The following is a 17,913-nucleotide window of genomic DNA, read 5'->3' on the forward strand; positions in this document are numbered from 1 at the left end:
GTAACAGCAGGAATAGTGTGGTGTGGCAGGCACGTGTGGGATGGAAGGATGCTTCAGCTGCAGGGTCAGTAATTGGGGCCAATACCTGAGCAAAGATCTGTACCTGAACCAGGGCTGGGAATTAACTTACAAGATAAGAGCCATGATCCATGCCCTCTGCCCTTGGCTGGAGCTGAGGTGGGTTACTGGCTTTCTGTCGCCCGGATTTACCCACCTGCAGAAGTAACAAAATTCCCTCTCTGATGCTGGATACTGATCTTGGTTCATGTGGCCACAGGACTTGCACCCAGCAATGGGCCTGCTCTTTATCTGTGTCTGATACTAAAAAACACTGGACCTTGTCATTCACAAGCTGGAAATCAGAGAAGCTGCTCACAGTTTATCATCAAGAAAGCCATTTTAAAAAGCTGCTTTGCCACATTAATTCATTCTGGGGTTATTTCACCTGGGACACTCAGTGTGTCCATTCCAAGCTACTGTAGCTGACTACACACACACAGAGCCAGTGGGAATCCAAGGAGAGGAAAGGGCCACTGATGAAGGTCTATATTGGCTGTTGTTTATTTAAAGGGCTCCTTCTAAAGTCAAGCCCTCTCCTGTGACTGTGCCCATTGTAGGGATATTTTGAACCCTGGTATCATCTGGAACATGGCTGGTGGGTTCTGTGTGCCACTCACTCTGCACTTGACTTGCCAAAAACTGTTTAAACAAATGTTTTGGGGAGAATCCCGTATTCTCCTTTGGAAACCTGGCAGCACATCCAATTTGCAAAGTATGATCTGAAAATGAAATTTGTTGGACATTTTGTAATCTTGACCACTGAAGTTTTCAGAAACTAGTGCAGGTGATGATAATTTTGTCTCCATTCTCATCCTGAGATCAGGAAAAAGATGCCTCCTCTTTCACTGCTGTGTTTCTAAGGGCGTACCCAATACGATGAATAGATCTGCAATATCCATAATCACTTTACTGCTGCAAATGGTCATGAGCCTTGTGAGGGATGCTGCCTTGGGTGCCATTTTATGAAACTAGGGTATTCTTATATTCTGTTGAAACTGATAAACATGTATGGTAGAAATCTGGAAAGGAACAGTAAAAAACAAAGCAAAGTGGATTTTTGGTTATGAAGCACTAGAAGTGGGAAAGAAGTAAGGAAGACATTTGCTTACTATAGGAGAACCATTAAGTATGCACAGATGTTCTTTCATTTAAAATACAAGTTTTAATGTCTCTACTTTGTATTTTATTCTTTTAGGTACATGAGGAATGTCTCCTCTAGTTACTGCATTTTTTTTTTTTCTTTAAACCCTTAAATCCTTACTGGGATTTGCAATCCAGAAGCATTTGTCTTCAAATTGCACTCATGGGGAAATAATGGTATGATTTTGGTGCATCTTCATGAGGCCATTTCATGATCCTTCCTACAGCTTTTACCCAGGCATAGAGGTGCTTTAGGAGAAGAGTGTAAGTTCAGCTCCTGTGGGAAAGATGACTCTGTGATTCATGAACACCCAGAGACCTTCCCTGGCTCCCCTGGCTTCTCCTAGGGTGCTTCCCTGCTTTGGAGGGAAATTGCTGCATCTGTGGGTCAGAGCACTGTTGCAGTCACATCATCTTGTTAGTTTTCTGTGGAGATGCCCACCATGATTCCAAGTTCTCTGGAAGCAGCAAGGATTTTAATGGTTTAAAAATTAAATTCATTCTGGGCTTAATTGCTGTTTTCTGCCTAATTACTTTTAATTCTCTCTTGGATTTTTTCACTTACAAGAGGACAGAAAAGAACTAAGTTCCTAAATTGCCAACTTTCTAGCTTGATTCCTGTGCTAAACTGACCTGCTGTCAACAAATGTTAAACGAATTAATTTGCATAGCAAACAGATGCAAAGTGCTCCTTTTTCCAGGGGTACCATCTGTAGTTTCAGCATTTCTTGTCAGTTCTCCAAGTACACAGAAATTCACATTCACAAGTATCCTCAGGGTTCAGAGCCCTGGCCGAGGTGTATGAACACAAACAAGCTGCACCCACCTGACTTTTCCTAAAAACAGCATTCTTCAGCTGGAGATTGAACATAACAGCTTGTCCAACATCAGCCCCTGAGAAGGGAAGGGACAACCTGGTGGCTGGAGCTGTACCAGAAGACTTGAGAAGTGTGGATTTATTTGCTGTTGTGCTGCTGCACTGACATAATTAGAGGCAAGATTAATGGTATAAACCTTTTTGTGGTCTAATTTTTAATAGCCCTGTCTCCTTCTGTTTTCAGTGAGGTTCAGGCTGCAAAGTGCCTTCGGGGCACTTCACTGATTTAGACTTCACTGATCTTCACTCTTCTGTCTTGAATGTGGGACTGGCCCCTCTGTGTGTACCTTCCCCTGAAGTTGCTGTAAATACCAGTAGCTCAAGGATTTTGAAATGGTTCATCCTACAGAGATCCACTGGGAATAAGCAACTCCTGTAGGTATAAATGAAGGGTTTGGTCCCATGAAATCAAAACCTGAGAGGTTTGGTAAATGTTACATAATGATGTTTGAAGACCTGGCGTAAGGACTCAGTGGATTCAGAGCCAGAAATACACTCCACAGGGTTGAGAAAAGCTGTAAAAGTATCTGCAGGCTCCTCTTAGGTACTTCAGAGGAAAGACAGCTGCAAGAACTTGATGGTAAATCAGTAATACTTGGGACGTGTCAAATCGTTTTTGTATGCAAATGTTCTAAGCCTTTTTTCTGAGGAGGGACAGCATTATGGTACATGCCTGAACACCTTGTCCTGCAGATGCCACTTGCAGTGTTTCAGTCACAGGTAATGCTGGGAGTGAGTCCCCCTGTCCTTGTGTTTGTTACGCCTGTGTGTACCCAGCCACGCCCTGCACACACTGGTTGTAGCAGGAGTGAGGGTGTCTGTGAGGCACTGGAGATAAAGGAGGTTTGTCAAGCAACATCTGGTCTTGTTTGGGCAGGAAAGCTCTCTTAGTGATGTTGCTGTGCCTGTTTTTTCTTCCCATCTCTGTGTACTGAATTTGAGGAACAAAAAGAAGTAAGGTTGTCAAAACCAGGTTCTTATGCCCTCCTTTCTTATTAATGATTAATGTGTGGCTTTTCTCTGAAGAAAAGTGCCTGGGAATTAGAGCTTTCAGAATGCATTACTTTCAAGCTCTGTCCATCTTTACATCCTGCAGGCATGATAATAGTATGTGGTGACAGTCGCCTGATGTTTGTCCTGTGTGCCCTCCTGCACTGGAGGCAGCCTTCACCTCCAGCTGACTGAGGTAAAAAGGCACTGGAGTGTAAATCTGTGACCTGGAGGTGCTGCCTAGTGCAGAGCAGGGAGCAGGAGGTGAAACTCAGGTGATGCTGCTGTGCTGCTGCCAGACGAGCTGCCCTTGCTGCCAGGGGAGCTTTGCTCACTGGAGCGTGGCAGAGCAGAGAAGGTAGAAACCAAAGGCTGACGCCTGAAAACTCACATTTCCCTCTTCTTTATCAGCCTCAAATTTGCATTAGTACAGAGCCCTCCTCAGCAGCTACACTTCTCCCCACCTCCAAAAGGGCTCTTTAACAAAGTTTTGTTTGACGTTCCCTCTTACTCTGTGTGTTCTCCTATCCTAGTTCAAGTAGTCCTTTCCTATGCTTTTTCAGGGCAGTTATTTAACCAGGATCATCTGGAGGGGACTCCTCCCAAAGGTTAATGCTTGGCTGTCCCACCCAGGGCAGCTGCTGCCACCTCTGTCCCCACTCACCCACAGTGCTTGGAGGCTGCTGTGCTCATGTTGTGTTCAGAGTGGGTGCAGCCTTTGGGAGATTGATGCTCCAGGTATTGGAGCTAATGATACTGTCAGTCTGTGCAACAGGTGCTTTTGAAGTGGACTTTCAGAGAAGGAATAGTTTCAGAAAGAGATAAAAACGGAGCCAAAATTTGCCTGTGAATCTTCACTTTGGAGACAGCAAATAGCACGAAAAGGGAGAAGCTTATCTGTCCAACCCAGACTGGAAAAAATCAACTCAAATTAAAAACCCACACAAAAGAGAGGAGTGAGCAAAGGCAGTTTCTTAATTAGCTTACTGATACTGTGCAGGATCACAGCATATGGCTGTCCTGGGGCTTATATGATGAGCAGAGCGTTTAATTCGTGCTAGTAAGGAGCTGTTAGGGTTCCTCCTGACAGTTCCTGATGTTTAGCTTGTAATATAAATAAATTATGCATAGATTTTAGCAGCAGAGACATAACCTAGTTACATGCAACCTTAATGCTTTACAATCATATCTTAAGGTATAAATTTAAAGTTGTGCACTTGCTTACTGCCTTTTGTCATTACTTAGGAATGAATCTAGGTCCCTCCTCCCTTGGCTGTCAGGATAGAAAATCTACAAAAATGTCTGTTGCCATAGTGGGGTGAAGAGCAGGACTGCAGCAAAGCTCCCTGCAGTCACTCTAATGGAAGTAGTCTGCTTTGGAAGGCTTGAGAGCCCTGATCCTTTGTTAGATTAGTACCACCTCCTTTCTGTATTTCTGAGATTCTTTGTCATGGCAGCAAGCATGTGTGATAAAGCAACCAAGCTGGCCCTTGGCCTTTCCTCCAGGCAGGGACTGGAATAATTTGTAACTTAAATAGCTGCTGGGCATCATGGAATTCTCATGCAGTGCATTTCTGCATCGTTTTGCATTACAGGAGAGCAATCTGAGGCCCTCCAAGTAGGTCATGCAAGGAGGTAACCAGTCAGCATTTTGCTGAAAAGGCACTACGAGGTGTTTTGGGTATAGAATGCCACAGATAACAAGGTACAGATGTCAAGACCAACCTTTGTTAAACCAAGCTCTTGAGCCCCAGCCTGTTTCAGAGAGCTCCTGTAGGCAGTGCAGACATGGATATATGGGGTGTGACAGGGTGCCCCTGGAGCTCTTGCTCTGTGCCACTGTTGCTGGAACACAGCTCGTGAAGCCCCTTTTCAGGAGTGGCTTTTGCTATGTCCTCTCAAGCATTTGGTCAACTAAACAAAACCAACCACTTCATTTAAATAAGTGGAAGGGTTTGCATGCAAAGAAACAGGGGCTGCTCTGCTGCTTCTGTCTTGGGTGTAACTGGTCAGTGAATGCTGGAGCGGAGCAGCAGTGTCCAGTGGGATTCCAGCTCTGAAAAGCGACTACCCAGCCGCTCCCTACCTAAATCAGCATCAGTAGAGCTCCTCTGGCTTTCTGTGCATTTCATTTGGACTTTGGCTTCTTTCTGCTTTCTTTACCATATTCTCTGCTTGAGTTCTGATTGAGCTCACTGCTGCCAACCTGCGTTGTGCTGTACAGGGCCCTCTGACCAGAGCTGCCTGGATCGAGGCTATCTTTGTGTCACAGGCAGCTTCTTTCTCGTTCTCTCTTGTTTTCAGAACAATGAACTTTAATACCAATTAAACTTTCTGGTACTTGATGTGAACTGAAGTATGGAATCCATTCTATTTCTGCATGAAATGATGGAATGATTTTTAAATGTTGTATATTTCTCCTTTGAGACATAGTGGACCCAGAAATAAGCTTGGAAATAGAGTTCATTTACCACAACAATTATTGATCCATCTCCTTTGGCTGGCATCCAAATAAAAAATTCTTTATTGTGAAGCACTGTGTGGGTGTGGAAGGGTGTTTGTATAGCAAGGGTTCTGCCTGCCGGAGTAGGTGGACAGAACAAGAAAAACTAATATATTTTAAACTAGACTTGTGAGAAGCTGGTAGTCTTTTATCAGCTTAAGTGTGCAAAACTCAGTGTCTGGACAGCAGAGCCTCAGTGATGGTGCTGGTCAGAGTCTGGCAAGGGGCTGGAAAGAGCTCGTCACTGTCTCAGCTCCAGCTCTCAGCCGTGATTCTTCCAGGGAAAGGTGGAAGTGTTACTAGGAGGATGTTTTGAAATTTTCCAGTTCCATTTCCTATTTATAGAAAAAAGCAAAGTTTCCAAGCTATTGTCTTCATTCCCAGCTAGATCTCTAAACAAAGTGCTTTTTACACTTGCTGCACTGAGGCAGGAGGGTAAGTGTTCAGTAACACTCCAGACTTGGCTTCGTCTGCAGCACTGTGGAATAGCAACTCATGGTTCTCTCCAGCCAAGAGACAGACACAATAGTCCTGGAAATACTAGTTTTAATTTTCAGAGAAAAGGGTGTCTCTGCCTTTATTTTCAAGTTTCTCTTCATCATTAAAAAAATAAAATCCAAAAGCTCTCCACATCTCCACTCTGTTGGATTGTTAGGGAGAGCACAGAGGGGGCGCTGCCACATGATTGCATTAAAAGAGCACAAATTAAGTACCCTGTACTTAATTACTTTTAAGTCTTTTCTCTTGAAGATAATTCTGATGTGTGGCACAGACAGTAGTAACAGCTCACCTTTCCTAGGGGTGACGAATGCCAGCTCTGTTCTGCAGATGTAAATGTAGCATTCAGAATTGCATATTATTAAGACAACTCTTCAGTGATAATGATAACCTTATCTGAGGCGTGAACAGATTTCTCAGCACACTCGCCCCCATTCTCTGAAGTCTTTAATAGCAACAGACTACATTCCTAGCCTGATGGGTTTCTATGCTGGTAGGTATGTACTTTCATTTAACATTTACTTAGTGCCTCTTTGTTTTGTTGGTTTTTTTGGTTTTTTTCCCCAGGGAAAGCATATATTGCAACATCCTTACAAATTCTCTTTCACTAGTCCTGGCCACAATCTGGACTCCAAGAATTTAAGGAAGAATCAAGGTTGCTTTTTATAGTTAAAGGCTGGAGATTTAAAATCTTTGGAATGAGATTTGTGCTTTACTATTTTACATAAAATCAGTTATCGAGTTGGTTTCTTTCCTGTACACCTGGGCAGTAATTCCATGTTTTGTTTCTAGAATTGTTCTTCACACTGTGTATATTTACAGGAAGCACACTGAAGGTTTCTATTACCCTTTGCATTGTGACATAAGAAAGACATTTCTGTTTCTAAAATATATTTGTCATTTAATAAACTTTTGGAAAAGTACTGAATAGCAGGAAGGTCACGGAAAGCAGCAGTATACCTTCCTGGGGGTGAAGAGACCAGGCAAGGGAAGCAGACTGTACAGAACACTGGGGATGAATGGCAGGTCTCATTTGTCACTGGTTCATGTAAAAATAGTTTGGGTAGTTCCCCCCACCATTCCCACCCTTCTGAATGGACAGTCAACATCAGTTTCATTTGTAATAGGATATTTGCCCATCATCAGTGCCTCAAAAGCCCTGTAGTCGTTCAAACTTCAGTAAGTAGCTTTGACTTAAATCTACAGAGGTTCTTGATATTGATTTGCCCCAGCAAGCAAGTCAGTGAGATCATCTGTTTAATTGCAAAATCTTGTGGCCATTCCAGTTCTTGCATGGCAGCCTGTCTCCTAAGTAACAGAGTTAGCAGCATCTCAGCTGGGGTCTCAGCTGCCTTTCTGTTTGTTGTCTTGTGTGAAACACTCCATCCACTGAAGAATTACTTGTAGTGTAAAGCAATACTTGTCTAATGTGTAGAAAAGTTTAATGAAAAGCAAAGCTCTCTACTGTGTCCCAGTCTGGATGCCATATGTTACATATCTCCATTGCATGAGATTCTGGCCTGGGTGAGGCTGTGCATTCCTTCTGTGGAGCGTTGCCCTGTGTAAGGGGACTGCAAATCCTCTGTTAACTGCTGGAATCAGTCATGTTTGTTGATTTCCATCACTCTTGGAAGGAGGGTGTTCAGAAACCTTGCTTTGAAAGCTTTCTTTGGACGATGGTTTGGTTACGTCTTCCATTCCATCACATGTAACAGATAAAAGATGCACAACAATCTCAGTGCAGATGTGAAATGGGAAGAGATTTTTCCTGACTCGTGTCAGTGGAGTGCTCTGTCAGGGTGTTTATTCTATGATAGTTTCTGTTCAGTTTCTTATTACCAGTGCCAGCAGTAGCTCTCCTGTCCATGTCACCCTTTTTGTTTTCATCTTCACCCCTCCTGAAGATGAATTTGATCAATGACTACCAGGTGATTCTCTTCAAGAAGGTGGATTGTAGAGCCTTTATGCCATGGCAGAAATGCAGCCTGGCATTTTCCTGGGTTGCAAGAGCTTGTGAAAGCAGCTCTGGATCATGGAAAGCAAACCTGGCAGCACTTCTCCTGGGATTGCCAGATGAGAACTTACTCAAAGCATAGTGTCATAGTTTCATAGGGCCCACCTTAGTTTAGACCTCAGAGATGTCTGGCATGGATCTGAAATGCAAATATTTCCATGGGGTTTGGGAGATCTTCACTGCTTTTTGCAGTGTTGGAGCAGCAGAAAGGGCAGACTGAGGAGGAGCAGACCCTTGATGCAGGTGCTGATCTCCCTGTGCTTCGTCTGTCTGAGATCTGCCTGGGCTGCTGGGACAAGAGTGGGAGCTGAGCTCTCCCATAGCTCTGGGGTGCAGTTACAGACCAGGAAATGAGGTTTGTTCTTCCATGGTAGATAAATCCCAAGGGCTGCAGAAAGCTCATTACCCAGGGAGGGAGAACTAACAAAATCCCGAGAGTTGGGTATTTATAGAGCAGATGTTTCTGCATGAGATGCTCGTAAGGATACATTTTGTGATGTGCTAGTTAAAACATTAAAACTGCAAAGTTTGATGTCTGGATAACTTAGTCATAGCATTAATTAGCTATTAACTTGATCCTGCAGAGTTTTCATGCTTATTTATGTGTGATATATTTGGGAATTTTTTCTCAAGGCAATAATTTTCAGTAAATTTTTCTATAGTTGAAGAGACAGTGATATCAGCAGGTCACACTCTTACTGTTACAATATTGTTATATTTTTTTCAATCATAACCTTATCAATGTCTACCTTGATATTAGCCCCAGTACAGATCAATAAGTAAGAAAGCAGGATACACAATACTGTGATGCTGTTCATAACCAAAATGTAAACCAAGTGTGGTGGCACAAATGAACCAGAGAAAAATCTGTTCTGAATGGGCCATGGGGCAAGGAAGGTGTGAAGGTTGAGCTGTCCTGCCTTTAGTCTGCAAGTGTTGCTTATGAATTCTAACACTCTTAGACTTAATGAGGAATAAAAATGTGATACACAGCTCCAGATAAGACCATTTATAGTAGATTCCTGTCACCCTGAAGCTTAATAAGTAGTGTTCCACGTTAATAGATGTGCTTGAAGGTTGAGCTGCTATCATTTATTGTTATAACTCCTGAAAGGTATCGCAGGGAATGAATTCTAATTTCAGTTTCATAAAGATGTAGCATTAAAATTCACATTTGTGTTTTTGATACAAAAGGATTAGTACAACTGGAGATGGGAAAACAGCATGTAGAATTCTCTTCCATCTATCCTGTGGAATCATTTTAATACCCACTTTACCTGCCTTCTGTCATCCATTCCTAGAGGTGAAGCTGTGTTAGGATTTGAGGAAAGAATTCTTTTATCTGTGCATTTCAGTTGTGTTCTTAATTGAAAGTTAATGTGCTGTTGCAGCAACCAGCTCACAATTAGTGTATTCAGATTTTGAGAGGTCTCTGAGAAAGTGTGGGTTTTCCAAGCTGTCCAATTAACACAGCAGCCTACCCAGATGACCAGGACACGGGAGGGGACCATGATTGATTTGTCACTTACCTGGAGATTGGCAGTCCCTGTAGTTAAAAGCAAAAACTGTCTGCATGATCCTGATAATGGAGGGTAATGATGGTGTCCTGAGCTTTTGAGAGGTGACCTTCCATGGCTTTGTGGGATTCAAAGACCTGAAAGTTGAAAGGTTGTCTGTGTTATTGTTGAAATTACTGCATTTCAGCTTTGGGAAGAGCTTCCATACAGGTTTGGTCAGTGAGCACTATTAAGAATAATTTTGTCACTTCATTTTCCTCCTGAAGAAAAAGGGTGGAGGAAGGCAGCATTTGGAAAATTGACTTGAATTTTATTTATTTATTGAGTAATGGCAAATTGATGCTTATGCAAGGCTGGGGTATCAGTTCGTGCTCACTGGGTGAGTGAGGCCAAGTTCAGAGGTCCCCTCTGACAGTTTCTGCAGTCATTGATAAGTGTAATTTTTAGCAGCTTCAAGTAGCCTTCCACTCTGTCTGGCTTCTTCTACCCATGCCATTCTCTTGTGCAGTGTTTTGAGAATTTCAAAGCCATGTAAACTGTCCTCCTTTCCTTACTGGAGGTGACTGATCCAGACTTTGTGCTGAAGCTGCTGCACACAGCTTTTTCAGTTCCTGTGGCCATGATACTGCTGAGCAATGTTGTGACTTTGCGTGTTTTTCCTAAGGCGGTGAAAGTATCTTTCAGTTTGGAGCTGCTGGTTTTGAAAATAAATTTTTGGTTTGCATACTGTTTGCTCTGCAGACTCCAGCCTGGTTTAAGGTGGGTGCCTGGGCTTGCCAGCAAAGCAGAGAATGTGTTTGTAGATACTCCTGGGGTTGTGTTCACCTTTTTGTTCAGGCTCAGAGAGTTGCAGATGTGCATTCCCCACACTTTACTGAGATCTAGCAGGTTTGTCAGTCTACTTGGCCTCCTAATTTTTCATCCAAGGTGATGGGCTCTTAATAATTGTGATATAAATCACTGCACCTTCAACTTTATAGTGAAAGTTACTGGGCTAAATTTTCTTTCAACTCTCTCCTATCAGGAATGTAAGTTCAGATGGAGCAGAAGCACGCAGAAGGCTCAGAGAGTGTGATGGCCTGGTGGACGCCCTCCTTCATGCTCTGCAGTCTGCGGTTGGCAAGAAGGACACGGACAATAAGGTGAATTTGAGTATTAAAGCAGAGTGGATGTTTGCATTAATTTATGCTGAAGTGTCGCACTGGGATCCAACTTCTGTTTGCTGGTATCAAATGACAATGACTATTTTCTGCTTGCCTCAGAAAATAGTCATTGTCTTCCTCTCATTTCTGGTGTCCGTGGTACTGCTGATGGGCTATGAGCAGGATGCTGCTGTGTTTCCCTCTATGGCTGATGAGGGGAGCAAAGGCTGGCTGCTGAGAGAGGTGGGGAGAGTAGTCCTTTATTGTCAGTGGCATTATTGCTATTGTTCTGCATTACTTAATTGGCATTTATAAGTGCAGTCTCCAAATCAGAATTGAGTCCCATTTGCACAAAGCAGCAAAGGAGTCAGTTCCCATTTTAAAGACTTTATTCAGCACCATCTCTGAAGACTGAAGTGCTTAGACATTAAGAAATGTCTTCAGACCTGCAGCACTTCACTGTGATTTTTTTTTTTGGTGCAGATTTTATTAATCTGTTTTTATCATCTCATCCCATGGCACTTAAAAGTGTTTTTGTATGCATGAGGAATATCATGACTTTAACCTGTTTTTAAAAAGAGCACACTATTTCTTTAGAGCACCAGAAGGCTTGTAAAGCATCGTTACTTTATTCTGAGTCTCACCATGTGATGGCCTGAACAAGGGGGTTACAAAGCCCTGTTACTTAATCAGGTAATTTTGGAAGTGGATTTTGTAACCACCTGGTGGTTTCCATTGCAACCTACAGAGCATTGCTCTTGTCAGAGCCCGATGTGCTGTGGATTAGCCATTACTACAGGACAACGTGTGTTCACATTGAAATCCTCACTAGGCCTAGGCTTTGACCCAGAGAAAATTTAATAAAATGGGCCCTTTGGAGATTGTAAATGTTGGAAGAATGAGAGAGAGACTTGGATTAAAATAAGATCCTTATGTGATCGTTTTCTGCTGTGTGTTTGATCTTTTGGTGAATTGTATTCTTTATATAAGATCAAGTGGTATTTTTGATTAGAGAGTTTTCATTTTGAATGGATACTATTTATAAAGCGTTTCACTTTTGGAAAAATAAAATGGGGTTTAGAGGAAGAATGAACTTTAATTTAAGGGTTTTGGCTAAATCTTCCTTGAGAGCTACATGGTTTTCCTGGGACAGGTGGCCTTTTTTCAATTTCTCCAAGCCCTCATCTGTACAATACAATGGTTTGCAGGTTAGAGGGTGCAGTACTTTGTATAACATAAATTTCTCTGTAACAGTCTGTGGAGAACTGTGTGTGCATCATGAGGAACCTTTCCTATCATGTCCACAAAGAGGTACCTGGAGCTGATAAGTATCAAGAACTAGATGCTGGTCAGACTGCAGGCACAGGAGGCTCCCAGAAGAAGAAGAGAGATGATGCTGGTTGTTTTGGTGGAAAAAAAGCAAAAGGTATGTGTTGCATAAAGCTCAGAACTGGAAATGGATTTGGGAGTAATGTTGCTGTGCAGTCCTGCTCTTGCAAGCACATTCATCGTGCTCGTTTAGGCTGATGCAGTTTGTGCAGTGTTTGCAGTGTCCTGGCATGTGTTTATCTCCTGTGTTACATCACTCCTGGATGTTTGGGATTCTTTTTTCCACGATTGCTGTGACTTTGTTTGGCTTTAAACAGGAGTGCTGCATGCTGACAGCTGACACTGTACTGTTGGACAAAGGTGCTGTGCCTCTTCTCTGCATTGCTGTGCTCTGCTCATCCCCTTGCCTGGCTGTGTAGCATGTGTGCCCTTCTTGGGAAGCCAGGCCAGCATGGATCCATCCCTCCATCCCTGTGCATGGCACTCCTGCCTGTACATCTTCCATGCCTCCAGACTCTCACACTTGAAAACAAAATAACGCCTCCCCTCCCACTCAACCAAGATGTACAACCTCCCAATTCAGTCACTGTTTCAGTAATTTAAATTGCAAACACGATTTTGTAGCTTTTAATTGTCAGTCACTTTTAGACCTGTTCTCTCCTCTGGGGCATGAGTGTTGCAAATGAGTTTCATTATAAGAGAGGATTAATAGTCTCAGTAACCCCCCTTCCATGTTTCCTTTACAAAGAGACACTCAAATTATATCTGTTTCCTTTGTTGTTTTAGAGAAATTACTGTTCTAGACTGAATTATGTTTTCTTTCCTTTCTTAGAGAAATGGCTGGTTTAGATGAATTCAGAGATAATTAATTCCATTTTCTGTTTAGGCTTCATTCTCCTCATTCCTGTGTACACCCATCCTGGCTTATTATTTATAGCCAGGTACAAGGAAGGGTTTTGTCCCTAAAGAGCTGATATGAAGTTGTTTGAACTTGATGGACTGTGCTGCCTGTTACTCTTTGATCTGACCTGCACAAGTTATTAAAATATTATGTGTTTCCATATGTGTTAGAGAAGTCATCACAGTGTGAACTTGCTTTTGCAGACTAGTCTGTCATCAACTACATTTAAACTGTTTAAAATAAAAAATTGATGAGAGTCTTCTAAAGACTGGGGGGAAAACTAAAGAATTAATTCTGCCTGCCCGCCTGGCCAGCCTGCTGTCCCAGGGGGTGACTGAACCTGCAGTGTGATGTCCTTTGGAGCCCTTGCATGTGTGCTGACTGGAGCTGTTCCCTGCCACTTGCAGTCCGTGCTGTTGCTTTGCTTGAGAGCAACACAGTCAGTGGAAACACTTCCAGCCATAAAAGCTTTGAGTGCCCTGTGGGAGGAGGGTGTTGTGCTGAGGGAGACCTGTCCCTATCCTCTCGATGGCAGTGACCAGGAGCACTCTCAGCTGTGTCCCAGGCCAGGTGTCTGCCTGGGCCCACCTGTGCTGGGCTGTGCACCCAGGTGTTTTCTGTTCATCAGCTGAAAACACACCAGGTCGTGTCTTTTTGGACAAATTGGTCTCAAAATCATCTGATGCTGGGGATGAGCCTGTGGATTGCAGCAACGAGTGCAGGCACTCAGTGACAGCTTGGGTTTGGCTCTGTGTGTGCGGCAGGAAATGACAATATATTTTAATGGGTTTTTCCACCTTTTAGTAGTGCTCTTTTGAAAAGTGTGCTGTTCCCTAGAGGGAAATCAACTGGTGATAATGCTGAGCTCACAGCTCATAGGATGTAGATCAGAAGAATAGAGGGTCTCAGACAACTGTTGTGCTTAAAAAATAAAAGTTAAAATCCATTCATAAATGTGCTTTTAAAATCATAAAGAAAAGCTCCCTTGTCTTGCTGTTAAATTTATGTGGGTACTGGTCTGAACCTACCTTAATTTTCTCAGTCTAGGACTTCAAAATCGACCTATTCTCTCCTTTCTTGTTCACTTAATCTCGCCGTGTTACCATGTTTATTTTATTTTATTTCATGGTCATTGATCACAGCATTTTAAACACCTCTGCAAAGGGCTAGTCATTCTTCTGTCCCCTCAGTTCTGTAAGAACCTTTTCATTTAATAAAAAGAGAAAGAAAAGGGGAAAAAAAAAAAAGCTGTGCAAAGAATGATTGGGGGGTTTTAGCAGGAACAAAAGGGAGAAAGTAAAATACCTTGGTTTGGTTTTTTAATTGATGAAACTTCTGTAGTCTTGTAATACTCAGGTTTTGAACCTGTTCTGTGAAATTCTGCCTCTTTGTGACTGTTCCTTTGTATTTTCTTCATCCTGTAAATTTTTGTTTTCCTTTTGCTGCTTTTCTGGTAATTAGAGGAGTGGTTCAATCAAGGTGAGTCTGCAATACTTTCTTTTCATCATCATCATAACATGCTTTGTTCGGCTTTCACATGCAAGGCTAAGAGCTGAGATCAAGGTCTTGTTCATCCACCTTCTCCTCTGCTCCCCCAGCACATCCTCCTGTTCATTTCAGCAGCTATGGAAAATCCTCTGAGGGAGCTTTTGCAGTTTGGTCTTTCCATATTACGAATGGAAAACACAAGGATTTATTTATTCTTGGTGTAAGTGGAGTAGGGGAATTGCTGTGCAGCTGGCCTGCTAAGCCCAGGGGAGCAGGAACACCCAAGTGTGGGCTGTGTCACCAGCCCTGTCACTTGGAAGGCTCTGCTGGTCTTCCATGGAGTGGAAGGAGCTGTGAGCTGCAGCAGCTTGGCTGTGCATTCTCAGGGGGGCTTGGTCCTTTTTCTGCCTGGGCTGCTGCAGCTCTGGTACTGCCACACACAGGAGCTGGGTGAAGCTACCCCAGTGCCTGCCTCAGGGGATAGGCTTCAGTTTCTCATCCCAGCACAATAAGTAAAATTCCACGTGGAAGACACGAGTCTGAGGCTAAAGTTTCCCTGGGCTGGGAAGTTGATAGGCTGTGGGTGCCTGGGAAACTCCTTTACTGAGACTGATTTAGGGGTGAAGGCCCAGGGGTGTTTTCAGGTCGTGACACTTGCTTCAGATCATGGGTTCCAGAGGGTTGGGCCAAAGGAGAAATGTTGGGGAGGGGAAAATCCAACCAACCAAAATCTAGTTGTCTTCCCAACACATGGTGCTGGGTAGTGTTCTGCAGTACACAGATTTTGGGCTGTGAGAGGTGAGGCTGTGGAGGATGGATTTGTTGGCAGGACAGAGCTCAGCCCTTGGTTTCTTGCGCTTCTTTGTGGCCAGCTCAGTGGCTGTAATAATGAGCACTCGGGAGGATAAGGTGGCATTATTATGAAGAAGCACTTTCCCTTAAACTTTTATTTCAACCAGAAAGCAAGCATTTGGGAATTAATCCTTCAGCAGAAACTCTGGCTGCACCATGGTTTGATTATCTCATAAAGCAAAATGACATTTGAGGAAGATCAACAACAACATTAGTGGTTAATAACACTGGGTCACCCTTCAGAGTCTGTACTGAGTTTCTGACAGATGGAAAATGCTGAAGGTCATGTTTTGGTTGTTTCTTACATAATGAAAAGTAGCAAGGGGAGAGAGGGGAGGAATTTTAATCCCTCTGTTTCAGAGACTGTAAATTGCATCTTACACAAGCAAGTCTCCTGTCAGGCAGTTTTCCCAAACCGCAGTGCTGTGCCAATCCTACAGGCAGGTTTCATAAAACAGGCCTGTCAGCAGGCATGTTCAAAACTCTCTCTCTTGGCAAAATTTGGAGCCATGCTTCTTATCCAACAGCATTGGCTTTTCTCTGACACACCTCAGGCTGGAAAACCTGGACATGGGTGGAAATTGAAATGTACAAAACCAGAACTTAAACTTCTCTCCTACAGCAAGTGCAGTTTGTGCTGTGGTTTCAGCATGTTTGTGGTGCACAAACCGATTGTGAAGATCCAGGAAGTGGCAGTGGTGTGCTCCATACAAATCCTAGCCACGTGGGTTGTGTGTATTCACATCCCTGTCATGAACAAATGCACAGGCTTGAGGAACAGAGCAGGGTGTTCAGAGCCACAGAATTTGGTAGTGACACTGATTTTCTCATTATCAGAGGTGCATGGGGATGGCTGAGAGGGTTTTAATCAGTAGACTCCAATATTTGTGAAAATCAAATGAGAAAAATAGCTGCTGGGCCTCAGACTGACACTTTGCTTTCTGGGTGGATTTGTTTTGGAGTTGATCTTGCAACTTGCTCACCTTGTCCCTGTAGGAAAGCCCTGGAAATGTAGGTGCCTGGGGTATTTCCAAACCAAATCCATTTGATTAAGCAAGTAATTTGTAGAGTTGAAATCCCCTTGGTCAGAGTTGTGTTTTCTGTACTGCTGCCATTGGCAAGCAGCTTGGCAGCTTCTGCTTTGAACAGATGGGCTTTGGCCTGTGGGGTGGGAGTTCCTCAGAGGGCCGAGACACAAACCAGCAGAGGCTCCTCCAGACCAGCCAGTGTTTGCTGTCTGGCCCAGAAATGGAGACACAGCAACTGAGGAGCCCAGAGCACAGGTGGAGGGTGCTGTCTTTATGGAAGATGGGTCAGTAAATGAGCAGTTGTTTTGGCAGTCCCAGCTCAAAAGTAGCAGCCAAACTGCACTCCTGGACAATTCCTCCTTAATAAGTTGTGCACAGACACAGTGCTTACTAAACACTGCCACTGGGAAGAAGGGAACTCTTACTGTGCCATCTCAGTTCTGCAAGGCTGATAGAAGTTCCAAAGCAACCTTTAAATTATAGAGAGAACTTTTGAAATAAGTAGTTGTGTCAAGTAAGGTCTGGCTCTCTGAGAACATGTTCTGAGGTTTAAACTGTGTAATGGCAGAGACTGAAATTTGGGGTCATGTGAAAAAACAGTTTGTCCGACTTGTAGATAAGATGGAGTCACATTTATTGGTCTGCTTTAAGTCTGTAATCTTTCCTACACTGACTTCCTTCCTTGAATGCTTTTTTCCTTTTAATTCCCTCTGCCCTGCTTTTTCATGTCAGTGCCCTAAGAGTCAACAAGGGTTTGCAGCCAGTTACTGGGTTCAGCTGCTGTTATGAAATGCAAAGTCCTTTGGGGATGTACAGCACCTTTTCTTTCTGGTATTTGATTCCCCAAGCAATGTGTTGCTCCTTTCACAGAGCAAAAAAATGGTGGAAGGCTGCAAAGTGCCACTGATTCGTGTTCCTTCCTTTAGAAAAGATACCTTTCAAAGAGTGCTGTGATACCTGGCTGCATGACCTTTTGGCAGCTTTAGATGGGCTTTTACATTCTCTAGTTCAGGAAATTACTTCAGATAGGCAGAACTTCTAGGTGTATGTTTTGTTCTGCACAGCAATTGAAGTTGGCTGGTATTCTATGTTGGCATTTCAGAGGAAAAGGGTGTGATTCCATCCCCTCCCAAAGATGGGAGAGGATGGAATACTACCCTGAGGGGAGGTTTCCCTCCTAATGTTATTCCTAAATATTCATAATGGTATTTTAAAGATCTGATTCTTCCTTGTACAGTAGTCAATACTTTTATCCTTTAGTCAAGAGGAAAGGTAGAGTGACCCATTGAATTCAGTGTGCATGTACCAACCCCCCTGCTGTAACAAGGCAGGGACTGGCCTTTCCCATCTCGTGACCTGTTGGCAGTCAAGACTCAGACTAATCTTCTCATTACATTTTCAAGGCCCATTTTCCTGTTTGCTTTTAAGCAGCCTGACTGGTGAAGCTTTCCAGCCCTTTCTGTAAAACCTCCATTAACAGCCTGGTAGTCCCTGTGCAGAAGCCACTTCTGGCAGCTTAAATTGCGTTGTCTGAATTCATCCCATTGCACCTGCCTTCCCTGCTCTAGAGAGAG

The 17,913-nt window shown here is 43.4% G+C and overlaps 1 protein-coding gene across 7 annotated transcripts in view; it reads left to right on the forward strand.

The window, feature by feature from the left end:
- Positions 1–17,913, forward strand: part of ARVCF (ARVCF delta catenin family member) — a 248,028-nt gene that overhangs the window by 186,126 nt on the left and 43,989 nt on the right. For all 7 annotated transcript variants that reach the window (XM_083873697.1, XM_083873698.1, XM_083873703.1 and 4 more), the window contains 2 exons: positions 10,624–10,741; positions 11,996–12,167. In XM_083873697.1, the coding sequence (XP_083729823.1) occupies positions 10,624–10,741; positions 11,996–12,167 (290 nt within the window). The remainder of the gene's footprint in view (positions 1–10,623; positions 10,742–11,995; positions 12,168–17,913) is intronic.

Source organism: Zosterops lateralis (genome assembly GCF_965231275.1).
Source record: "Zosterops lateralis genome assembly, chromosome: 17".
Classification (NCBI taxonomy): domain Eukaryota; kingdom Metazoa; phylum Chordata; class Aves; order Passeriformes; family Zosteropidae; genus Zosterops; species Zosterops lateralis.